The 26,145-nt window shown below is 36.2% G+C and overlaps 2 protein-coding genes across 2 annotated transcripts; one reads left to right on the plus strand and one right to left on the minus strand.

The window, feature by feature from the left end:
* The first annotated feature begins 8,553 nt into the window (after nt 1-8,553).
* LOC141676465 (auxin-induced protein 22D-like) lies at nt 8,554-10,089 on the plus strand. Its single transcript, XM_074482118.1, has 3 exons — nt 8,554-9,162; nt 9,260-9,559; nt 9,677-10,089. The coding sequence occupies exons 1-3, from the start codon at nt 8,972-8,974 to the stop codon at nt 9,756-9,758; spliced, it is 573 nt and encodes a 190-aa protein (XP_074338219.1). The 5' UTR covers nt 8,554-8,971; the 3' UTR covers nt 9,759-10,089.
* A 4,520-nt stretch (nt 10,090-14,609) lies between these two features.
* On the minus strand, nt 14,610-18,304 carry LOC141678932 (transcription factor UNE12-like). Its single transcript, XM_074485377.1, has 7 exons — nt 17,965-18,304; nt 17,737-17,829; nt 16,665-16,784; nt 16,470-16,535; nt 16,009-16,074; nt 15,364-15,441; nt 14,610-15,261 (listed from the first exon to the last, which is right to left on the minus strand). Exons 1-7 carry the CDS (start codon nt 18,145-18,147, stop codon nt 15,034-15,036), a joined length of 834 nt encoding a protein of 277 aa, XP_074341478.1. The 5' UTR covers nt 18,148-18,304; the 3' UTR covers nt 14,610-15,033.
* Between the last annotated feature and the right edge of the window lie 7,841 nt (nt 18,305-26,145).

The raw sequence follows: 26,145 nt of genomic DNA on the forward strand, positions 1-26,145 counted from the left end.
CAATCATCTTCACAGATGAATAGGTTTGAGGGTAGTACTCTTGAGGGAGAGCTATCTAAATCCTCTCCAATTCAATTGGAGGTTCCTCTAGAAGGAACAACTCCCCTCAAAACCCTAGCTGAAACTTCCTTGGCAGTTGAAGCTAGGAATACAATTGCCAATGACCCTGTTATGGGAGAGGCAGGTTCATCACATTTATGTGACAGTGCTCTGCAAGGTGCACAAAGGTTTCAGACATGGGGAACCAGGACTATCAAGCTATACTGCTATGCTTCAATGAAGAGGTTGAACAACAGAAGGAGAAGATAGTAGATGAGGCTGAAGAGGATGGCAATGTAGATGCCTGGTTGTCTGATGAGCATGTGGCAGAAATGGATGAAGTTTTGGCTAGATTCAGGAGGGAGTACATAACTATCATGGGAAGCAATGCTAAATCTCTCACTCCTCCTGAAGTCTATGATGCCATCATGGATGTGCATAAAGCTCAACTCAAGGTTTTTCATCTCTTTGGAAAGGCCCTTGCAGTAAAATTGACTGGACATGAAGATAAAATCAGAAAGCTGATCAAGGAAAAGATGGATGACATTGTGCCTTCTCAAAAGGACATCAAGAATAAATTCCAGTATTTTACTGAGCAAATGTCAAGGATGAATCTGGCCTCCATGGAGAAGGAAGTGTCAAATATGAAGAGTTCTTTCAAGGCCCTGTGTGAACAAGTTCAAGCTCATATCACAAATTCAAATGATACTAGGGTCAAGCTAAATCAAATTCATACTGCTAGGTATGAGCCTTTATTTCTTCTCATGGAGGGTGTCAGAAAAGCTGTTGATGAACACTTTGGGTCCTTCTTAGCTACAACAGCCTCCACTACCTCTACTCCTCAAATAAAAGAACTTCAAGATCAAATTTCTTCACTTCAAGCTTCCAACTCAGATTTATCTTCACAAGTCAGAGCTCTAACCACATTGGTTGAGAGTCAACAGCATGATATTCAGGCCCTAGTGGAGTCCCATAAGCATTTACAAATGCAAAATACAGTTGTTTTGGGAGCCATTATGGGAAAACTCAACATACCACTGCCAGCAATGCCTGAAGCTGTAAGACCTGAGATTCCTACTCCTCTACTCATGCCTGTCACCAAGACTAAGGGGGAGATAGATGCAAGGCTAGCACAATCAAAACTCAAAAGTCAAGTACAAGGTCTAGAACAAGAGAGGCTCCTTATGGCTACCCAAGGTCTAGGAATGACACAAGAGTTTGACAATTTGCTCACTGGACTAAGAAACTCTCTCAACAACAACTTCTTCACTTACAAAAAGACCTTGGAAAAGACTATCAATTACATCAGGGTGCTGCAGATCCCAATCAAGGACCAGTTTTTGGAGAAAAGGATAGTGATCAATCTTAATGATTATGGTGTAGACAGATGTATGCAAGTCAATATCAATTATCTAATTTCTAGAAGAGCATCTGAGGTGGATATTTTGTTTAACAAGGTCAAGATAATCACCAATGAAGAGAAAATGCTACTAGCAGAGTTGAAGAAGGCTCATGAAGCTGCATTCCCAGAAGCCTACCTACATCCAAGCAAATGGGTGCACTATATCTGCTCTACAACCAAGCAACTGAAACATTTCCAAGTACCTAAAAACTGTGTCATGGCCAATAGAAGACTGATAATGGTGCTTTAGTCTGGGTTGAAAAGTAAGAAATTGAAGACTAGTGAAGATGAAGCTATGATCAAGATTCTGAGGAGATACATTGATAACCCTGAAGCCAATTTGCCTAAAACTCAAATCAACAAAGATGACTTGGGTGATGATGAGCAGAAGAAAGATGGTCAAAACCCTTCTGGCTCAAACTCAAGTCAATCTAGCAAGGCAATTGGTGAAAAAAGTGATAATGAGAAAGAGAAGGAGAAGAAAAGTGGATCTGAGACTCAAAGGAGGGGTGGAAGGAGACAAAGACAAAAGAATGATACCTCACAACCCCTCCAAACCCTAAATATCCAAATACCAATTGCTAAACCTTCACATTCAACCTCATCAAAAACTGCTCAACCTCAAACCTCTAAGTCTAAATATTTCTACAAGCTCACTGCAAACTCTCTCCTCAAAACTCAAATCACTCACAGTCATACTTCTCTGAAAAGACTCAAAACTGTACCTTCATTCAAGCCACCCCATAAAACACACTTCAAAACAGTTGGAATAGGTCCAAAAGAAGCCAAGGTCAAGAGAAGATTCAGAAGACAAAGAAGACAAAGAAGAAGACAACTGATAGCTGAATTTCTCAATGATCATGGATTTGGTGAAAAGGCCATCTGGAACAGATATAATCAAGATGATTTCCAACCTCTAAATATTGTTGATTCAGATGAAGACTACTTCCAACAGCTAGCTGAAAGAATGGTCAGAGTTTGGGTTGTTAACATCAAAGAAGTTAGAATCTACTACAGTGATGGGTCCTCTGAACAGCTTGGAAATAGACTAATGGATTCTCTCTCAATTGTTGAACTGAAAAGGGTGCTAAGCTTGATGAATGGTAAAGATTCAGCCACTAAGGCATGGATAACAGTATTGGCAGTGTTTGTGGTTAACAGAGAGGAGATGAGAGATGAGCATAGAGCTTTGCTAGCTGAAAAGAGGAGAAAGTATGAGCATGACATTGATGAGTATATTAGAAGATCAGAAGAGTTGAAGGCAACAGACAAGAGTAGAATATCAAAGGATGGAAGATTTCTGAATGTAAAGGCTGGCTCTTTGTCAAGATACAGGATAGGGATGTTAGCTAGTTATCCTAAGCCAGATTTGCTGAAACTAATGGAGGCTCTAACTGACACCCCCATCCTAGAAGAATTAGAAATACTTGTACATATTAAGAACATAATTGAGAAAGGATCAGAAAACTCAGTCTTTACTTAATTATTGTAAACTGTCAAATGTTCAATGTACAAGTATTGTATCAGCTTTTGTATTATTTTATTTTCATTCTTTAACTTGGGGTTAGTCTTGTTAACAGGCATGAATTTGTGATAAGCAATCTTCTCACAAATTGAGGGGAGATTGTTATGCAAAACATGCCTGTATCATAACAAGACTAAGTCATACTGACAACCCTTAGATTAGTTATATTGTAACCTTAATCTGTAATTTATACTTGTAACACTTAATGTCTGTAAAATGTAAATGGAGCAGACTGGAGCATTTTTCCCTAAACAGTGTCAAGCCTAAGAATTCTATATAGAAGAAGATCAAGAAGGTCATGCCTCAGAAGAATTATGAAGAAGCTTGGAGTTGAATAATTTTGTTTGGTGAAAAACATTCTAAGTCAAGATCTCTACAAGTCACAGAATTAGTGTTATAGAGAAGTCATTCGCGAACTCAGAAAGACCTATCGAGAACTCAGGAATTGTCTATCGAGAACTCAGGAAATACTATTGGAGATATCGATAAGTCAGATACCCATTCGAGAACTCAGATATATCGACAAGTATACATTCATTAGAGAACTCTGAGTTATCGATAAGTCAAAGTCCATTAGAGAACTCTGAGTTATCGATAAACCAAAATTCACTAGAGAACTCAGAGTTGTCGATAAGTCAAGTCAACAATGAAGTTTCAGAGATATCGACAAGCCAACATGCCTATCGAGATGTCAAGTTCTCTACAGTTTAATTGGAGATCTCGAAGTGAAGAAATTTCTCTAAGTACAGAATTGCAGAACAGTTCAATATCAAAGGTTGCAAATCAACAAACAATTCACACAGCTGGATTGACAAGTCTACAAAAAGCAGCTTGAGAGATGTGCAAGATTAATGGTGAAGATTAACTGACAAAGGAGGATCAACCAATACATATTGGATGAAGATATGCTAATCTAGATATGGAAATCTCACTTTCCCTTTAATAGAAGTGATTAGTGACAGGTTAGAAAAGTGATTAGCACTTCTTATTGTTCACTGTGTAAACCAAAGTTAACTATCATATAAAGTTAACTGAGGTCCTTTTTTTAAGATAGGACTGAATAGATTAGAAATTGTATTCTCTTTCAAGAAAGAAGCTAAGTTCTAAACCAATAACTTAGAGATTTTGTAGCAAAACACTGCTTGATTTTTAATATAAAATGAAGTGAGTTTTGAAGATCTTTGTTTTACATATTTGTATTGTTATTTATGTTTAACATCTATTCTACAAAATCATTGATAACAACCAACTGCTAAACCCAAAGTCGATCAAAAAGTAAACATTTAAGCCAAAATACATTCACCCCCCCCCCCCCCCCGTGTTGTATTCATATCTAACACTATATGTGTTGTTCAGAGAGACGGTGGCAAAGGTTGTTGGATGTGTTTTCTATTAAAGATTTATTGTGTGTCTTGTTTATTTGTACAAATGGAGTTATTGTTCGGGTTAGTCACTCCATAATTGGTTTGCTTGTGCTTTCATCTTTAGCCTCTCTTTTGCGAGGAAGACTCTTAGTAGTGAAGAGTTTGATGTAGAAAGTGGAAAATTTGATAATGAAAGAGAAAAAGTTGATACGAAGTACCAAAGTGGTTCAGATAAACAATCAGGAGCTGTTAAGTGATTTAGCGTATTCTCTATCGTCATGTAGTATGATACTAGTGAACAAGTTTGTTCTTTCCAGAATCATTAACGTGGATATTAATCAAGGTGTGGTTGCATGTAATTGTAATATTTGTTGGAATGCTAGTCACAAAGCATGTTTAATCTGTTTAATCTGAGGTACATTAATATGACCATGGTTACAGCAGTTATCAGCAGTTGAAGAAATGTATCTATTTAGTAGCACCATGACAACAGAGTCTGGGTTTTGCTAAATAATATCCTCTATTTGCCCATTTGTGGATTTGTCACTCCTGAGTGAGTTTATGCCCTTTATGGATTGTGCCCTTTTGTGGGTTTGTTACTCCTTACGGAGTTTATGCCCTTTATGACTTGTGCCCCTTTGTGGGTTTGTTACCCTTTGGTGAGTTTATGCCCCTTTTTTGGCATGTGCCCCTTTGTGGGTTGGTTGCTCCTGAGCGAGTTTGTGCCCCTTGTTGGGTTTTTATCACGCCGTATTGACTTAAATGTTACCTCGTGCTGAAGTGTTCCTTACGTTTGCCACCTTTTTCAAATGAGAGAACGTGGCATTACCATTGATATTGCCTTGTGGAAGTTCGAAACCAACAAGTACTACTACACTGTCATTGATGCCCCCAGATATTGTGACTTTATCAGGATTAGAATATGATTATTGGAACATCTCAGTCTGATTGTGTTGTTCTTATTATCGACTCCATCATTGGTGGTTTTGAGGCCGGTAATTTTAAGGATGGTCATACTCGTGAACATGTTCTGTTTGCTTTCATCCTTGGTGTCAAGCAAATGCTTTGTTGCTGCCTCTGAAGTCTGTCTCCTGGTTGCATATTGTTGTCTTCTTAGATGTTTCTCTCAAGTTAGATGTTTGCAATTTCTTTCCAACATCCAACTTGAGGGGATGTTACACTATGCACTCCTGTAGAATATTGTTACAATTTAGTTAGTTAGAGAGTTTGTATGTATATATACCTCATTCTGTGATAGTTGATACATTATTATTACTTTACTTTCATTGTCACAGACAACATAATGTAATCTTTATCTCTCTAATGTAAATAGACCGTTAGTTTCTTCTTTTTCTTCAATATTTTACATAGATACAGATTTAAATATTATTATTATCACAATAATTAATCACACGCTTATACTAGCTATCTAAAGTTCAAACTTATAGCAGTTTCTACAACCTAAATCACACCGCATGAAAGTGCCTCTAATATATTCATTATCATCTATTGATAAATAGTCGGTGTATATTTATTTATAAATTACCTTTGTGTTGGATTTTATAATCCTAAAGTATGTAAATGGTCCTTAACGGCTGCACTAAAAGGAATCTGCAAACACCCACTCTGCTGAAGTGTTAAAACGTTTTCCTTAAGTGTCTCTCAGCCTCACAGCTAAACCATTTTTAGGATTAAGCTCAACTTAATTACTTAATTGAGTTGTAGTCTATGAAATAACACTTAAATCTTAAATTTTAGATCACTTGTATTATATAGCACTTTTTTTTTGCTAAATATTATATGGCACTTTTAATTATAATAATATATCTTGTAATGAATATCAAACTTTATATTATTTTATGACATCAAGTAATATTATAAGTCATAAATACATTTATACTGCAATTGTTCTCCTTAGAACATTTGTGTTATTTACCTGGTTGTAAAACTGTGATTATTAACCAATTAATTAAGCAGACATTATCATTTTACATCAGAGTATTTTAAGAAAACATTTTGATAATTAATCAGATGGTTGGGAAATGATTACTCTTTTGATTATTTTAGTTGTATCATTAACAATGTGCGCAAGATATAAAAAATCACATTTGCGCGTTATGATGATTTTGTTTATAAACGATATTAATAATCATCATTATCTCTTTTTTTTGAAATTATCATTATCTTTAATAATACATTGAATAAAAAGGTTTAGTTTAGTTGACTATATATAAAAAATTAAAAAAGGAGAACAAAATAGAGCCCTATCAATTGTATAAATTATTATGGAATTTTCATTTCCTGCAAGACCAAAAATTTTATCAAATTAAACTTTTGTTTAAAATGAATTAACTATGAAGCAATATGAGGTCAAAATAAATCGAAATAGCTAGGATGGGTAATAATGAATAAATAAAAGTTAACCACGGCCTATGACAAAAATTTAATTAATTTGTATTATGTGTACGCTAACATCACCTAACCTGTTTTCAGTATGTACTACAATGTTTTTCTTTTTCTTGATAAAATATATATAGCATAATCAAATACAACTGAAGCATTAGCAAAGTTGATGAACATTTTTAACCGGTGGGTTCTATTTTAACTGGTATATATTTTGATCTTGTCGATAAATGTTGTCACCAACTTTGGTAATGCTTTTTATGTAATATTTGTCCCTTAGTTGAATATTTGTTGCCTTGTCATCAGTGCCTAAAATAGTTTAGGGGTGATTAAGAAATGGAATTTGTTAACCATGAGAGACAGTTGGCATAGGGTTGTTCTAAACGGATTTTTGCCTTTGGACTTGAGTTAACAGCTCTACAAAACAGCATCATAATCAGTAGACAAAAGCTGCCGCGGAGGAAACAAAAAAATAACGTGCACACGGCGTGGATGGACCATGCTGATGCTAGCTGTTGATAAGTTATGAAGCAGGCACCAATGTCATATCAGATACTTCGTCCAAATCAACAAGCTGGGATCAAATAAACTGTTTAGTTATTATGATATAATAGTTGTGAGGTATGCGGTGGTTCCTAACCAGTATACAAGTATCCCCGGATATTCGTCAATCTAAGCAGTCGGACTCGAGCAGACATATAAATCGAAGTAATTCATGAAACAAAATGATCAAGTTCAAAATGTCCTAGAGATAAATGCAAGTCGACGTTTTGATATATAACCAGAACAAAACTATTATTAGTTCAGAAATGCATTCTTAACCTGAAATCATGCATGAACTTGTGGTATTATATCAAAAGATTCATAGTTTGAACAATCACGAGCTAACAGAAAAATGAAATAGTCGGCACTAGGTGCTTTGTTTTATAAATTCATAGAAGAAGGCAAGTCAATGTAATAGCAGTCCCGCAATTTCCTGATATAATATAGGCATTAAAACGAGATTAATTATTCAGTTATAAGTCAACATATATATGAGCTGAATGATAATTGAACTGCATGTGATATAGATCTAAATTTTTCGTTTATACTCATTTAGATATTGCAACCGAAACACCGCAGAATTGGAACTATAATTTTATTGCGGTTCAGCTCGATAAGTTCGCGAACGTTTCATGTTTAGTTCGAATATTACCGGACTCGAGTTCAGACAAAAAAAAATTGTCTAATAAGATTGCTGGACGTTACTTGGTTCGCTAAGATTTTTCTTAAGTGTTGTTAAAAGTTCGTTTAAACTTGTCCCAGTTTGATTTGTTTAAAATTCAAACTCGTCCGAGTTCGGTTTGTTTACGGCTCTACATATTTCGTGCTCGGTTTGTCTACGGATCTACCTATACTCATCAGGATAATAGTCGCGTAAGATTTAGCCTACTGCGTGGTACATGGTCAATGGCGGAATCAGGGCACCTGCCCCCTGATCTCAAGATAGAACTATGCACTAGAGAAGTTTACTAAAATGAATTTAAGCCCCTGATTTTACACCCCTGACAGATAAATTACTAACTAAAAGCATCCGGCAAAGCAAGAAGTTTAGAGATGCAGACTTTACATAATCAAGCGAACTGGTTGCTTTTAGATAAAACAGTTGTGTGTGAGTGTGGGCTAAGAGCTGACTTATGGATACAACACATGTAATGTAGCAATATACCCTCCAAGAATATACCAAACTCAAAACCAGCCAAATCCTAGTCCCACATGCTCACAAACTGCCCATACACAACACCCATGTGAACCCCTTCATTTCACATGGGATGCTTTCTCTCCCAAATAACTAAATGAACTCCCCTAATACAATCCCCTAAAACGCATCTGACCCTCACATACATTCAAGTTCTTGGGGTCTTCCATATGGGCTGATGCACTTGTCTAACTCTTGTCCCCTAATTGTAGGAGCACTTGCCTCAAAGGTGCTGCCATTGCCACAGACAACCTAGCTTTCCTTTGTCCTCGTTTCATTGCCCATTGATGCCATTTTAAGTTTTCCATACATACTTATATTTTTCACTCCTCTCATGTACTAACATCACATTCTTGTGTATTAACAACTTAAAAAGTCCACCACTTTCTTCTCTTGAACACGCACGCTCACATCCTTACAATCGAAGAAGAACAAAATAGTCTATATAGTAGTTAAAGAACCCACAATTAGTTTAGTTTTGGAACTAAGAAAAAACAAAAATGGAAAGTGTTATTACACATGAAGGTCTCAACCTAAAGGAAACTGAACTTAGGTTGGGATTACCGGGGAGCCATAAGTCAGAGAAAGAAACAATCTACAGCTCAAGAAACAATAAGAGAGCTGTGCCTGATTCAGTTGAGGACCGGGAATCAGTTTCAGATGGAAAACATGAGACTGTGCCACCTTCAAAGTAAGTCATTAGCCACATTGTATGTTTAGCAAACTGTATACATAAATGTTTTTGATTTCGTGTTATTAGGAAACTAACCGGGTGAATCAAATTACAGGGCACAAGTAGTTGGATGGCCACCAATCAGATCTTACAGGAAAAATTGCCTACAACAGAAAAAGATTGTTACAGAAACAGGAACTTATGTAAAAGTAAGCATGGATGGAGCACCGTATCTTAGGAAGGTCGACTTGAAGGTTTATAAGTGCTACGAAGAGCTCCTTGAGGCTTTAGAAAACATGTTTAAACTCACCATAGGTCAGTACTCAGAGAGGGAAGGTTACAAAGGATCTGAATACGCACCCACTTACGAAGATAAAGATGGTGACTGGATGTTGGTTGGTGATGTTCCGTGGGAGTAAGTTCTCTCTCCCTCAGACCCTCACTTAATTTGTTCATCTATCTGTCACAAAGACAAATTTCCATTATTTTCTTCTCTGTATGCATCTTTGTTTGACTACTGTGTTTAATGCAGCATGTTTGTGTCATCTTGCAAAAGACTTAGGATAATGAAAGGATCAGAAGCTAAAGGTTTAGGACACGATGTCCAACATTAGAAATGGAGATCCGAGATATCTTATATGGAAAGAAAACCTTGTACATCAGACTCTCGAAGAACTTAGACATGTTTTTCATAAATTGTATGTATTACTAGATTTTCTGGTGGCTTCGAAAGTGCAGTAAGAGCAGAATCATAATGACGTTACGACGGAAAAACTTATGTGGTTTCGAACTTTTGTTTCTAATGATCTTTATCAGATCGGAAATGTATAAATGCTTGCAGCATTGTGTAAATGATATATATTCTGATAATGTATCACAAAAAAACGATTGTAGAAACTTCTTTGTATAGCTAGCAAACCATACACAATAACATATCTTTATTGATGTTTGATGCACAAGAAGTTGGGTATTACGCTTCCTATGATCTTCCGAAGCTTTTGTACGCACACTTTAAAGATGGTTTATAATACAAGCGGTAACCATGACCATGAGTACTCTGATTTAAGTGTTAGATCAAACAGAGCTTTCAGATCAACAAAGACTAACAGAAGGCAGTGCTTAAATTCTCTGAGAATCAAAAGTCCCACAGGAAAGTCTCACAAAAGATTGTGATGCAGTCTGGCAATATTCAAAATCATATACAAATTCAAAATCTGCAGTTTCGCTAAGTCTCTCCTTTAGGATAATTGCGCCTGACAGAATCTAGGGGTTGGAAGTATGGAAGAATGTAGTATTATTTTAAATGGTCACACATGAAACTTAAAGAGATATATGTTGTTCATATGGTTGTCATTGACAGATATGTACGATTCTAGAAATGTATATCCTGAAGTTGCACATATGTGTGTCTTTCCAAGCGAGATTTCAATTGATGGTGGGTAAAGGGAAGTACATACTGGTATTTATCAAGGCTGAAACATGTTGATGAGGTTGTTAAGATCAAAGGCATTCTGAAAAAACCCTACTCTAATCCCTATTTCCTCTTGTTCAAAGAAGAAACTTGATGCAGATGGCTTTCAGCAGGTCGAAAACAAGAAACATAAAAATAAGAAGGGGCAAAGCCCCAGAAGTCCAGAACTACCCCCCCCCCCTCCTATTTGATTATGGTTAGAGCGTGTGCCTTCAATGTGCGTGGAATAAATAAAAAAATTGAAGCAAACTGATTTGCATTCCTTTTTGTTGAATAATAATATTACTCTTGTGGGAGTTCTTGAGACTAGAGTTAAAGGCCCCAAAAGCTGCTGCAAGTTTTAGAGTTATTCAGGGATCCTGGCAATGGGAAGACAACTACCTTCATCATCCTGGTGGGAGAATTTGGGTAGGCTGGAACCCTAATGTCTGGAACATTTTTGTTGAAAGCAAATCGGATCAATTTATGCACTGCAAGGCCACGTTTATTTTGACTCGAGAAACTTATTATATTACTTTTATTTATGCGTCTAATCAAGTAGAGGATAGAATGAAATTATGGCTGGATATTGAGTCTCTAGACACTTCAAATGTTCCTTGGTCCTTGCTTGGGGATTTTAACACAATTCAGGACCTTAATGAAAATTCTGGTGGACGAGGTAACTGGTTGGAGGACAAGCGCATTTTTAAAAGTTTTCTTGTGAGTAATGGGCTGTCGGATATTCAAAGCACTGGTCCTTATCATACGTGGTGGAATAAGGGCAGGAACAATTTAATCACAAGGAAACTGGACAGAATTCTTGGTAACCATGCCTGGTTATCTTCTATTCAACACTCTGATGCAGTGATGCTATCTTTCTTCCTTGGGGCTTATCGGATCATTGTGCAAGTATTTTGGACATAAAAACTCGAGTAAACCATGTACAAAAACCTTTTCAATTCTATAAGTATTGGCTTCCTGAATTTTTGGATATTGTGAAGGAGGCGTGGAGTTCTGTTTTCTCTGGAAATCCTATGTTCATTTTCTCAAAAAAAACTGCATTGTGTTAAACACAGACTTCTTGCATTACAAAAACATGACGACCCCATTTATTGTCAAATTAAAGCAGTTAAAGATTTGTTGTGCTCTGTTCAGTCAAAGATCCTCAATGGGTTGGGAAATGATTCAGACCAGCAAGAAGAAACGCTTCTCACAGGGAAACTCTGGCAGCTTCTTGATCAAGAGGAAAATATAGTGCATCAACGCTCTGGAGTTCAATGGTTGGAACTAGGGGATCAAAACACTGCTTACTTTCATAAAAAGGTTGCTGCAAATTGAAACAAGAATAAAATTTTGTCTCTAATTGGATCAAATGGTGAAATCATTACCGATGAAGCAGCAATTAAGCTTGTTGCTGTCAACCATTTTCATGACCTATTTAATGAAGATCAAAGTGACTACCCGGGAATTGACTACTTGAATACAGTTATTTCAAAGAAAATTACACCTGTTCAAGCTCAGATGCTTACTCTCCATGAGGAAATCTTTAAAATTCTCAAGTCCATGAAAAGGAACAGAACCCCGGGACCTGATGGCTTCAATGTAAAATTTTTCCTAAAGACCTGGGACATTGTTGGCCCGGATTTCCTTAAAGCTGCTCACTTCTTTCTGGAAACGGGGAATCTCCCACACTACATCAATGCTATGGTGATCTCTCTTGTCCCTAAATGTCAAAATCCATGACGATGAATGACTTTAGACCAATATCATGCTGCAATACAGTTTATAAATGTATCTCCCAGTTAATTGCACGCCGGTTCAGTCAAATTCTTCCTTCGTTGATTGACAAAGTTCAAGGAGCTTTCGTGAAAGGCAGATCCATCTCAGACAATATTCTGGTTGCTCAGGAAATTCTCAAAGGCCACTCAAACTCGAGAAATGCTCCTTCGGCAGTTTTTAAGATGGATATTCATAAAGCTTTCGATAAATGCCACTGGCAGCCGATTATTGATGTCCTAATCCTTCGAGGGTACCCCCCCTTCCTTCCATCAGGTGGATGCATGCTTGCTAGTATCGTCCAGATTCTCGGTAAAAGTAAAAGGATCTATGAGTGGTTATTTCACTCATGGAATAAGGCAGGGTGACCCACTTGCTCCCTTCCTATTTGTCTTGATCATGGATGTTCTATCTGAAATGTTGCAGAAGGCAAAGGATGCTCCAGGGTTTAAACTTCATCGCCGTGCAAAATATCTAGACATAAATCATTTATTTATCGCGGATGATCTTCTCATGTTCTGTCATGGTGATATGGCCTCTATCGAGACGCTCATGCTGACTTTAGACCGGTTTTATGTTTTGTCTGGCCTAAAAATAAACCTAGCAAAGAGTTCATGTTTCATTTCCAGATTTCCGGAAGGGCTAGAGGAATAAGTGACTAGCTGTTACAACATCCCTGTGGGCACACTCCCAACTTCTTTCTTAGGAGTCCCCTAAATCACTAAAAAGTTTAGTAAATTTGATTGCCAACCTCTCCTCTCGAAAATAACCAGTCGTATCGACTCTTGGACCAACATTTTTCTAGCATTTGCAGGGCGATTGCAGCTTGTAAACTCGGTTATGCAAGGTATTTACTCTTATTGGTGTGCACATTCCGTATTATCTCAAAGCATCCTACATTCTCTTCAGTCTATTATATGTCGTTTTCTTTGGAATGGACACACTTCTGGGCATACAAAGGCCAAGGTATCTTGGCATACCATCACTTTACCTAAATCAGAGGGCGGTCATGGTATAAAAGATATATATGAGTGGAACAGGGCTTGGATTCTAAAGCACCTTCTAGCGGTTGTTAATCCTCACTCGACTTCTCTTCAGGCGCAATGGGTAAAAAGTCAATCATCAAGCAATCATCTTTCTGGGTTATACCAACTCCGTATCAGTGCTTGTCGATTCTCAAAAAGGTACTTGAACTTGGGGATCATGCAAAAACTTTTATCACCTATCAAATAGGAAATGGCCAGCACACCTCTTTGTAGTTTGACCCTTGGCATGATAACACTTCTATCTGCAGTAGTCTTGCAGATCCTATAATTTTGCACTCAGATATCCCTTTCACTGCGAAAGTAGCGACTGTTCTTTCCCATCATGGCTGGAACTTGCCTTCATCAAATTATCGTGACTTAAACATTTGGAGGCAAAATTTCAATTTTCAAACGCCCTTCAACCTTCAGCAGAATGATAGCATTAAATGGAATGCGACTTCCTAAGCGTTAAAAGTATCTGACCTTTGGGAAACTTGGAGGCATGGAGGTAGCTTGGTTCCCTGGTACAAAAGTGTTTGGCACAAAATTGGAGTACCTAGGTACTCTACCCATCATTGGTTGATAATGCTAGATCGTTTAAGTACTCTCTCTCTCGTCTAAAACTCATGGGCATTACTACCACAGACACTTGCTATTTTTGTATTAATGGAACGGAAAATGCAAGACATATTTTCTTAGAATGCCCATTCACTCGAAGGATTTTTCAGTTGATCTCTTCTGATGGAACATGAACATCCTGCGGGCCACCATAGTATTCTGGGTTAGGAACATTTGAATCGTATTTCTTAATTCCATCCGTAAATTCTGGAATTTCCTTACTTTATTCTAAAGGCTTGTCTTTAGAATTTTAAGGATTTTTTTCCTCCCATGTATCTTTCTTTAATTTTAATGCAACAGAACTTTTAGCAAAAAAAAAAAAAGGGAAGTACATACTAATATATTTAAGTAAAAGGTGTTGTAAACTTGTAATCAGTTAGGCTCCGCCATTTTTCCAAATGCTGATACCTATACAGATAGATATGGGCCATTTCCTCTCTAATAATTCAGCATCATTTTAACAAGAAAAGCACTACTTTCTTTCCCAGTTTGCTCTGTCCCCACTCCCACAAAAAAAAATGTCTTGGTTTGAATTTGGGCATCAGCTAATTCTTGTTAAGATTAACTAAGTTTTGCAATAAAAGTTATTCCATACATTTTCGATGAAAGTACAAGTCAAGCACAAATCAATTATCTGCTACTTTGCCAAAAGACACAATTGTTTATCCATCTAAAGCATTAATCCTTAATAAAATAATCCATACTTTTTTTATGTAAACATCCTACTGGCCACCATAAAATAACCAATTTCCCACCACAAGAAGGAGGGTTTTGCTTACCAAATTAAGCTTCAAACAATCTGCCCTTCGACACCTTGTTTAAGAAGACTTTAAGCAACATCAAAAAGACTAAAGGGAGGGAAAAGGTACAATTGTGGCATCTGACTATGAATGCATTGCAATAAGAACGATAGGTAATGTAAGCTAATACTTAATTACATGATAAGGCTTAATGTGAAGGAGAATAAGACATATAACGCTGACCAGGAGTCGTCATAGGCACGTGCAGTTAGCTAGAGGTTTAAGACGGAGCTGGGGGTTCAGGCTTGACAAGGGAGATGTCCAACTGGTTAGTAGGATATATCAGTGAAGCAAGTGATATTGGCATGATACATAATGCCTTCGATTGAAGGAATTGCATCGCAGAGCCAACATCTTCTTCCATTAGTTTAGCTACTTCTTTTTCTATGTCATCATCTGACCAGTTCTCCCAAACAGGACGATCACTTCCATTTTCAGTCATGCCCCCCTAAACAAATCTTATAGGCATATATTTTAAAGAAACCTTAAATATAAGAGATCTTAAACTGCTGCAAAAAAACGGCCACAGGAAGTATTAGTTAAATATTACCTCCACGGATTGCAATGGGACATCTGATACAAGCTGTGCCACAGCACCAGCTCCACCCAGCCTACTCATGCTCAGAACCTGTCAAATAGAAAAATTTAACCAAAATTACAATAGCCAACAAATTGATTTAAAAATATACAGTCAGAAGCTGACAAACACTATATACCGTCACCTCTCGGCTCTGGTAACTTTCCAACAGATAATTATGGTCACTCGAAGTACCAAGATTCAGATTTGTACAACTCATCGTATGAGAGTTATAGGAATATATAATGTTGACAACACCTTAACCAGATTGACCAATTTATTAGACCATCTTTACCTAATTGCTATTGTTTTGCAGCAGAGTGATTTTATTAGGTGACAACTAGGATTAACATGAGTAAGAGATCATACCAAGAAAATACTCATATATAAGTGCTTTTCTGTGGAACACGCATCATTTAACAGATGTTCAAGAGAAGATACGTACAGAGTAATGCCAGTACATACTCAGGATATGAAACCAAAGAAGAAGTACAATGCAAAAGCATGCAATTAAACTTTAAACAAATGCAAGTCCAGGTAACTTTAAAGAAAATCATGACCACAATAGTTCATACTATATACAACCCTACAAGGTTGAACATTTAGAATAGTACGTACCTTTACTTGAAGCCTCAAGAACTTGACATACTCCAAAATCTCGTCCAGCATAGCAGCCTTATCTGACTGATAATATATTGGATTCATCAGCACTAGTAAAGGGTATTATTTCTTGACAGTAGAAAAACACAAACAAACACGGCATATATACTCATCTGTACTCAAAACTTAATTTGGACAGCAAGCTAATACACGCTTATACTGCACCATTTCCATGAAAATGAGTCTTTCCAGAATTGAACACATTTCAAAAAAAAAAAACACAAGAACATTGAAGGCATGACTGGATTTGCTAATTACGTCTGATTCATAAAGAGGTGGTGACAATTATCCTGAGGTTCACATCTTGAGGAAAAGAAAAGTGTAATCCTTCTTTGCAAGCAGACCATAATGAAAGTTCAACAGATGCAGGATTACATGACACAAAATTAGACAAAAACGATTAACAACAGCATACAAACCTTGTTGCAGCTGGGAACAAGCTCCTGCAAGGCCCTCATCCGCTCAGCAATTCTTTCTCTGCGTAGCTGCAAGAAATCTATATATATAAATATTCGTTCAAGTGAAGTAAGATTAATAAATTTTATAGAAAAATTCTACAAGTAATACCCAATAATTGGATATCTCTTTGCTTTGCTTATACACACTCCACTTACTCGTTCAGCAATACTATGGGGATCTGTAGCTTGTCCTCGCCGAGCTCTCACCCTTGGACGCATGTTAGGAGGGTGTGCCACAGTCACTGCAGTGTTTATAGTTGTCTGGTTTTGAAAAGGCTGCGTGAAAATGCAATCAAGAGATGAAGCTTAAACTACATATTTTCCCCAACCATCATTCTTTAATAAAATGCATGCCGTGGTGCTGTCTCGCAAGTTACCGATCACTTTCAATGGTTCCTCTCTTTTTTTGGGTTACTACTCATTAGTTCTTTTATAGTGAGCAATAGTAAACTTCAGCATTTTATTAAGTTCATGAATGCACATACACTCGCCATAAAATCAGAAGTGTAAAACTACTACGCATGCACTATAAAATATGCACTACTCATTTGTAATGGCAAACTTGATCTAAATGCACACAAATTAATCATACTAGAGGTAGAAGAAAGTTGATCCCGAACCACACTTTGATGTTTTACATCTGGCCTTATATAAGGTTCTCTGGCATTTATACAACCAGAAGTTAAGACACAAGCATTTATGCTACAGCTTTAAAGTTCTCTAGCACAAGAACAGCTAAAAAGATTTTACACAAAAGAAGATTACTCATTACTATAAATCCTCATACAGCTTTTACTAAATTCTGAAAGTGATTATAACACGCTCTTCCAACATGGACATGTTGCACAGCTGACAAACAAACAGGATACTTCGACTAAACTTCAAGAATTCAACCTCTGCTGTGCACATTCCACTTAACCCTAGTGTACCAAGTAGAAAATCATAAAAAGGGATAGCACACGTAACAATATTAGAGTAAAATTCTTGGCAAGATTAAAAAGTACCTTCCCTCAAACTCATCCAAACAATAAAAAAATCGATTAATCAAACACACACCAAACAGACAATAAAATCACTAAGAATTGCAGCTAATCAATCAAGAAAGCAACATAAACCAAAATGGGCCCCAAAAAAAACAGAAAAACACTTGACCAAATCGACAAATTAATTTTTTTTAACCATAATTGAAGGCTAAAGAAACAACAAAAAATGGGTATTGCAGTAAAACCTGGTGCATTTGAGGAGCAGCTTGACGTACAGAGTGAGGTTGCATATGATCAAACACCGGAAACATATTTCCCATGTTCATCGACCCTCTCTCCTGCAAACAAAGATTATATATATGTATGTATATATGTAAATATATATAAACATCACTTCAAATATATACATTACTACTATTTTAGCACCAAATGGCAGTAAAATCAAGAAAGGGCAAAAGGGTATGTAGACTTACACCCTGGCTATTATCTAAGCTCAAACCCAACGGGAAAAAAGGCGGCTGAGAAGCTCCGGCGCCGGAGAAATGAGATGGGGTCAAAGAGGAAGGAATAGAATGGGTGGGATTGTAAGATGGGTTTGCAAGAATTTGGTCGAGGAAGTCATCGGAGTAAGAATCGGAAGGTGGGTTATGCGCCATGTTGCTGTTGGTGAATTCCGGCGAGAGGGTTGTCGGAAAAAATGGTGACAGAGAAGAGGGGTGAAATAGAGAGTGAAAAATGGAAGGGGGAAGTTAAAAAAGAAAGTGATGGGGGTTGAGTGTGAGAAAGGAGATGAAAAGAGTGTTGTCTTTTCTTGTCTTATGCCGCGTGCTTTCGAGATGTGTGAATTTTACTTGGGTGTACTCATTTCTTTTGGAATTTTGTATTTTCTTGCTTTTTAAACAAAACAAAATTGATATATTGTCCTTTTAAAATTATTTCAATTTAAATTCGCTAATCTATAATATACTACTATAAGAATCAGAATGAGGTATAATTTATTTTAGCGGTTATTCCCTAATTTTTGGTTATTAAAAAAATAAATAAATATTGTTATATATGTAACGACTCGGAAATTACGCTTGTGTTAAAGATAAATTATGTGTTTTTATTATGTCATTTATGTGTAATTAGTTATAAAACCCTAATTGTTACGTGTTACGTGTATTCTGTATTGTTCGGGTATTTTCAGGGTATTTTTCTGATATTTTACTTCCTATTTAAAGCCTTCGTATCAAAAGTTATACGACTCGAACTATGTTTTTTAATAGCTGATATTTCAAATAAAATAATTGGCCTTATTTTTCTTAGAACGGCTTGTATCATCGCGTTATTCTGAACATCTAGATCTTTTATAAATTTTCTTGTTTCCCGAAAAATGACTTTTTCGGCCCCATTGGGTGTTAAAAACCCCACAAAAATCACATTTTTATTTTTATAAAATTATAGGACTTTCATTTATACCATTTCTTTTCATTTTTGAATTATTCACAATTTTTGGAAATTTTTGACATATATATTATATATATATAATATTTAAAAATTAAAATTTAATACTCAAAATTATAAAATTAGGAGCTAATTAATTTTAAAAGATGTATAATTAGGGCCTAATTTTAATTAGGAGTATTAATATTACTACTATAAATAGCCTAATTTGTATTTAATTAAATATAATTAATAATTAAAAATCAGAAAAATCAGATAATTCTCTGAAATTCGGGTCGGATCTTTGCAATCGGGTCGAAGAATCAAACCGTGATTTCAAGCTGATTTAAGCACCAAATCGAGTAATTCAAGTACTCAAATCAAAGGTTTTGATCTGTTCTTTCTGTTTCTACTATCAATTTCATGTTTTAAATCGTATATTTTGATTTTCGATTTCTAGGATTTATGTTCGAATTCGGTCTTTTTGATTCTAGGGTTATTAGGATGATTTGATGATTGATATAGTTTCTCTGTGATGTTTACAATCGATTCATGCTAGTTAATTGAACAAACGATTCCTGGATAAGTATATTTGATTTCTAGGGTTTATGTTAATTTTTAATTTATACGTTTTTTATTTTGAGAAAGCTGAGGTATATAGGATGTTGTGAATATGTTGTGTACTTGATTATTACCTAAACAAAACATCTAAGTAGATTTTACTTAGTGAAATAATGTAGCACTCGACGGATAAGAATTATAGTCCCGACGGATAACTCATTATAGTCCCGACGAATGATTAACTTATTATCCATCGAGTGAGTAGCTTATGTAATAATAAGCTTGTAGCACAGTGTTGTATGCACCTTTGTATAGAATCTGTAGTAGCATATAAATCATGTTGACTTTAACTAGATATGCAGAATATGTTGATTAACTATACATAAGCAATGTCTTGTAATTCTGTATAAGTGAAATGAAGTCAAGTGCCAAAATAGCTACCAACGGATGATTAACAAAGCTTCGACGGATGACCAAAATAGCTACCAACGGATGCTTAACAAAGCTTCGACGGATGATCAAATGACTATCAACGGATGTTTAACATAGCAGTCGACGGATGATCAATTAAGTCATCGACGGATGATCTGAAAGTCGACAGATGATCACATCAAGATTCAAACATCAGTTGAACAGTGAAAGCTGACACACAGCCGTTGAATTGGATACAAATACACTGTGGAAGCCCATTAAGTGGGTAATAGAGGACGAAAAGCAGCAAAGATCAAGACTGTTAGATTTTATATTTGTACAGTTCTTTTGACTTTGTAATCTTGGTAATATATAAACCAAGAGAGTAGCAAATAGAAATATAACTGAGATAGCTAAGAAACAACAACAGAGAAATCTTTGTAAGCACTATCTTTAGCATTTCCTGTGTTCTTAGCAGTTCTATTTGTGTAAGTAGCTGTGAGCATTTCTGCACACAGAGTCCTCTCGATATATTAAATATATCTCTGGTGGAATTGTTTAAATCCACCAGAAAGTTTTTAAAGACTCTTGTTTTTAATTACTTATGTTTTGATTCATTCAAGTTTACATTCCGCATTGTGCTAATCAAAACAAATATATCCATAATCGAGTTGAACATTTTTATTTCAAGAAAAAGGTTCAAGAATTCCATTCAACCTCCCTTCTGTAATTCTTGCTATATTGTTAAGGGAATAACAATTGGTATCAGAGCAAACTCTTAATCTACAAAGAGTTTAAAGATCAAAACAATTCAGCAAGATGAACAAGAAAGATGTTGGAGTCAAGATTCCTTTTCTTGATAAAGATAATTACCATCATTGGAAGGTAAAGATGCATCTTTATATGTTTTCTCAAGATGAGGCCTATGTGGACTGCATAGAAAGAGGCCCTCATGTTCCAATGAGAGCTGCAACAGGAAATGAACCATCTGTTCCAAAGCCAAGGCATGAATGGTCTGATCCTGATATTGAACAAGTCAGGAAAGATAAAAAGGTCATGAACATTCTGTTCAATGGTGTTGATGCAGACATGTTTGATAACATCATCAACTGCAAGACTGCCAAGGAAGTTTGGGACACAATACAGATAATCTGTGATGGTACTGAGCAAGTAAGAGAAAATAAAATGATGCTCCTGATTCAGCAATATGAGCATTTTCACAATGAAGAAAGTGAGTCACTCACTGACATTTTTAGTAGATTCCAAAAGCTACTAAATGCTCTTAAATTGCATGGAAGAGTCTATCAGACTAAAGACTCCAATCTGAAATTTCTCAGATATCTTCCAAAGGAATGAAAACCAATGACAGTCTCATTGAGAAACTCACAAGATTATAAGGAGTTTACTTTGGAGAGACTGTATGGCATTCTGAAGACCTATGAGCTTGAGATAGAGCAAGATGAAAGAATGGAGAGAGGAAAGAAGAAAGGAGGATCCATTGCACTAGTGGCTGAACTGGAAAAGGAGAAGAAAGTGAAGATGGAAGTTGTGGAATCAACTTCAAACGCCTGTGAAAGCAAGGGTAAAGGGCTAGCAGCAGAAAGTGAAGATTCATTGAGCCAAGATGACATGGAGGACATTGATGAGCACCTAGCATTCCTTTCAAGAGATTTGCCAAGCTCAAGTTCAAGAAGAACTTTGGAGCTGCCAAGCCAAATAGAAACATGGTGGATAAATCAAAATTCAAGTGTTTCAAATGTGGCTTGGCAGGGCATTTTGCAAATGAGTGTAGAAAGTCAGATTCCAGTAAGAAAAGATTTGAGTATGTGGATTATAAGCAAAAATACTTTGATCTACTCAAACAGAAGGAAAGGGCTTTTATTACACAAGAGAATGACTGGGCAGCTGATGGTTTGGATGAAGATGAGGATGTCAGTTATGTCAATCTAGCCCTTATGGCCAAGTCTGATGAAACAGAGACAAGTTCCTCAAGCAATCAGGGAAACAGAAGGAATCTTTGGTACTTGGATAGTGGTTGTTCAAGACACATGACTGGTGATTCTACCCTGCTCACAGAATTTAAAGAGAGAGCTGGCCCAAGTATCACTTTTGGAGATGACAGCAAAGGTTATACTGTGGGATATGGCTTGATTTCAAAGGACAATGTCATCATTGAAGAGGTTGCCTTAGTGGATGGTCTCAAACACAATCTGTTGAGTATCAGCCAGCTTTGTGATAAAGGCAACTCAGTAACCTTCAACAAGGAAACCTGTGTTGTGATTAATAATCAAAACAACAAAGTGGTTCTCACTGGTGTGAGAAGAGGAAATGTGTATCTAGCTGACTTCAACTCAACTAAAGCAGAATCTGTAACTTGTCTTCTCAGTAAAGCAAGTCAAGATGAAAGTTGGCTATGGCACAAGAAGCTATCTCATTTGAACTTCAAGACCATGAATGAGCTGGTAAAGAAAGAGCTAGTTAGAGGCATTCCTATGGTGAAGTTTACAAAGGATGGACTGTGTGATGCCTGCCAAAAAGGGAAGCAGATTAAAGCATCATTCAGGAAGAAACTTGATTCAGCAATTGAAGAGCCTCTACAACTGCTTCACATGGATTTGTTTGGACCAGTCAACATATTGTCAATCTCAAAGAAAAGATTTTGCCTAGTAATTGTAGATGATTTCTCAAAGTTCTCTTGGACCTATTTCCTAAAGTCCAAAGATGAGGCTAGTGAAATCATCATCAATCACATAAGGCAAGTTAACAATCATCCTGATTTCAAAGTTAGAAGAATCAGGAGTGATAATGGAACTGAGTTCAAGAACTATGTCATGAGAGCATTTTGTGAGGAAAATGGAATCTTGCATGAGTTTTCAGCAGCAAGGACTCCACAACAGAATGGAGTAGTGGAAAGAAAGAATAGATCTCTTATTGAAGCCGCAAGGATAATGCTTGAAGAATCAAAACTACGAACATACTTCTGAGCTGAAGCTGTAAACACTGCATGTTACACTCAGAACATCTCTCTGATTAATCAAGCAAGATGCATGACACCTTATCAATTGTTCAAGAACAAGAAGCCAACTCTGAACTTTCTTCATGTCTTTGGCTGTAAATGCTATATTCTGAGAAATCAAACTGATCAAAATGGGAAGTTTGATGCTAAATCAGATGAAGGAATTTTTGTTGGATATGATGTTGGTAAAGCATATAGAGTCTACAATCTAAGAACCAACATTGTTGTTGAATCTATACATGTTGTGTTTGATGATAAAAAGATTGAAGGACTAAAAGATGGAGATTACCATGAGAGCCTCAAATTTGATAATATTGAGATGGTCAGTGATGAAAGTGATGATGAGAGTGATCAAGAAACAGTGTCTAAGGATAATGCAGACAAATCTACTTCAAATGAAGCACAAAACTCAACATCCGTCGAGTTACATAATGCTTCATCCGTCGGAAGGCAATCTGTATTATCCGTCGGAAGACAACCTGCCTCATCCGTCGGTACTCAACATTCACCATCCGTCGGGTTATCAAAAGGAGCAGGAAGTCAAGGCAGATCACCCATAGAAAGCACCCCAATCTCAAATCAAAGATCCACAAACTCAGGGGGAGTTTCTAGCAATCAAAACTCAATCACACATCAAGACAACATCGAGGTCTCTTCATCTAGGGCTAATCTACCTCAACCAAGAAAATGGACAAAAGATCACCCCTTTGAACTGATTATTGGTGATGTTTCTTCCATAGTTCAAACCAGGAGAGCAACTCAAGAAGAATGTCTAAACAGCAGCTTCCTGTCTAAGGAAGAACCAAAGAAGGTAGAAGAAGCCTTGTTAGATCCTGATTGGATTTTAGCTATGCAGGAGGAGCTAAATCAATTTGAAAGGAATAAAGTATGGAAGCTGGTACCCAAGCCCACAGGAAAGAATCCAATAGACACCAAATGGGTATTCAGAAACAAGATGGATGAAAATGGCATAGTTGTAAGGAACAAAGCAAGATTAGTTGCTAAAGGCTATTGTCAGCAAGAAGGAATAGATTTTGATGAAACATTTGCTCCTGTTGCAAGACTTGAAGTCATCAGAATCTTCTTTGTAACACCCCTAAATCCGGGGTCGGGGATCCGGGTTGTCACGAGGTCCATTTCCCTTAATAACACCCAATCTTAATAAATAATCAACTACTCTGTACCGTGACCCCACAATAAACACACACACACCATAAGTTATAGTCTCAGAGATGAACACTCAAAACATAACACAAGTCCTTATATTCCACAATTATAAACCGATACACCTTAAAAGAGTTCTGAATAAATTTACATATTCCTTGCCATTATTACAATTCATATTATACATAAGTCTGGTTCATCGATAGTTGAAAACCTAGCCTATTGGTAGCTCCTACCTCAGCTACGGCGGCATCAACGCTTCCAGAAGACTGCGGAACGTTTTCTAACTGCTTATGAATCGGGAGCTTGGTCATGTTCATCTTTTCTATCTGTTGTTGTGGGATGAAAGAAGAAAGCAAGGGTGAGCAGCAAGCCCACCAAAATAATATGTATAATGATTAACAATATATGAGCCTTCTCATAGTACTCATGAAAGTCTTGGTCAAAAGAAATGAACCAAGTTTGATATCTTAATACGATGAAGTCGCAAAATATTCAGTATATATACATATATACTTTTCACAATCTTTGAAATCCTCTGACATGTATAATATACACAGAGTTCCAGTTTAAAACTGTATAAAAATATCGTTGCAAGGTGATCTCATATATCTACCCTTGTCTCAACATTTTTCCGAAAATCTTTGACATGCACAAGATAATCATTTACTAGATATAAGTTTAAAAGATGAAGTTACAAGATACTCCAATATACTTATATCCGAATACTACTTGAACTACCACCGTTCAAGTTATAATCAGTTTCAAAAGTTTATCACCCAGATGAGACTACAAGATAAGACTTGAATAGATTCAATCCTTGAAATATCATTATAAATAATGAAGTTACGAGATGCTTCATTAAGTCCCGATATATAAATATATTCATATATATCTCCAATACATTTCCTGAAAACCTCTGTCATGTAAAGTATGAACAGAGTTGCAATATTCAATAAATTTGGAAAGGAAAGAATTTTGGCATAAATCCGATATCTTGCTGATCAGGCAAAGATACCAACAAGTAACCTTTTCTACTAGTAGATGGACGAATTCCCCACTGGTCATCACCCTGGTCGCAATAGGACCTTATGCTGGACTGCCACTCAGCCACTTATGCATTTGATGGACTCCCACTAAGCCACTTACACTATCATGGATGCCCACTGAGCCCATGTTGCTTATGCCGACTCGATAGATGGACTTACTTCTCGAACGTTGGGTAAGTAATCAATTCATTTACCAAAACAGCAACCTCGTTGCGAATATAAAATACACCACAGAGCCGGATCCCTCAGGTTTTGAGCGAGTATTTAAATCCCCTTTAAAAGGAAGATCTTAAATATAAAAATGAGTTTTGGGATCCGCTCTAACTTTTAAAAATCATTTTGAAGACTCAAAAACACTTTAAAGAGTGTTTGGAGTAATACTGATTTAATGAAGTAAATCAGTCCCAATATATTAGAAAATATCTGAATATTATTATTTAAATAATATTCCCATAAAGAATAATCTTTATAAAAAATAATTGAGGTAGAAGTTGTAAAACTTATACTTGAAATGAGTATTAAATATCCAAAGGTATATTTATACGAAAGTACTATCTTTATTTGAATAATCGAAAATAAGCTTGATTATCGAACATTATTCTTTAATAAAATAAAGAATATTATTAAATAATAAGCGGAGTCATAATACCTCGAATGAATATTATAAATAATATTCATTAAATAAAATAAAGGAGTCATACATCCTCAAATGAATATCCAATTAATAATCATTAAATATAATAAACAGAGTCATAAGTCCTCGAATGAATATTCAAATAATATTCATTAAATAAAATAAAGTTAAAGTTATCGAATAAACCTTATTCGATTAATAGTTTTGAAAACTATAACCATATATATATAAAAATATATACATTATACTCGGGAACATCGACTCCCGGTTTAGAAATATGTTCACCTTTTGATCCCCTATACTAAGGGTAAACTCAAATACCGCTTATCTCTAGCATAGGTATTATGCAACTATAAGCATTTGAACCAACAGATATATAAATCAAGAATATGAA

This window comes from Apium graveolens, chromosome 8 (genome assembly GCF_009905375.1).
Source record: "Apium graveolens cultivar Ventura chromosome 8, ASM990537v1, whole genome shotgun sequence".
NCBI classification, from domain to species: domain Eukaryota; kingdom Viridiplantae; phylum Streptophyta; class Magnoliopsida; order Apiales; family Apiaceae; genus Apium; species Apium graveolens.

Coding starts and splice junctions, on each gene's coding strand:
- LOC141676465 (XM_074482118.1), top strand. CDS start 8,972: ATGGAAAGTGTTATTACACATGAAGGTCTCAACCTAAAGGAAACTGAA. Junction 9,163..9,259: donor GAGACTGTGCCACCTTCAAA/GTAAGTCATTAG, acceptor ATCAAATTACAG/GGCACAAGTAGTTGGATGGC. Junction 9,560..9,676: donor GTTGGTGATGTTCCGTGGGA/GTAAGTTCTCTC, acceptor TGTTTAATGCAG/CATGTTTGTGTCATCTTGCA.
- LOC141678932 (XM_074485377.1), bottom strand. CDS start 18,147: ATGGCGCATAACCCACCTTCCGATTCTTACTCCGATGACTTCCTCGAC. Junction 17,830..17,964: donor GCTTAGATAATAGCCAGGGT/GTAAGTCTACAT, acceptor CTTTGTTTGCAG/GAGAGAGGGTCGATGAACAT. Junction 15,442..16,008: donor TCTTGAGGCTTCAAGTAAAG/GTACGTACTATT, acceptor TCTATTTGACAG/GTTCTGAGCATGAGTAGGCT.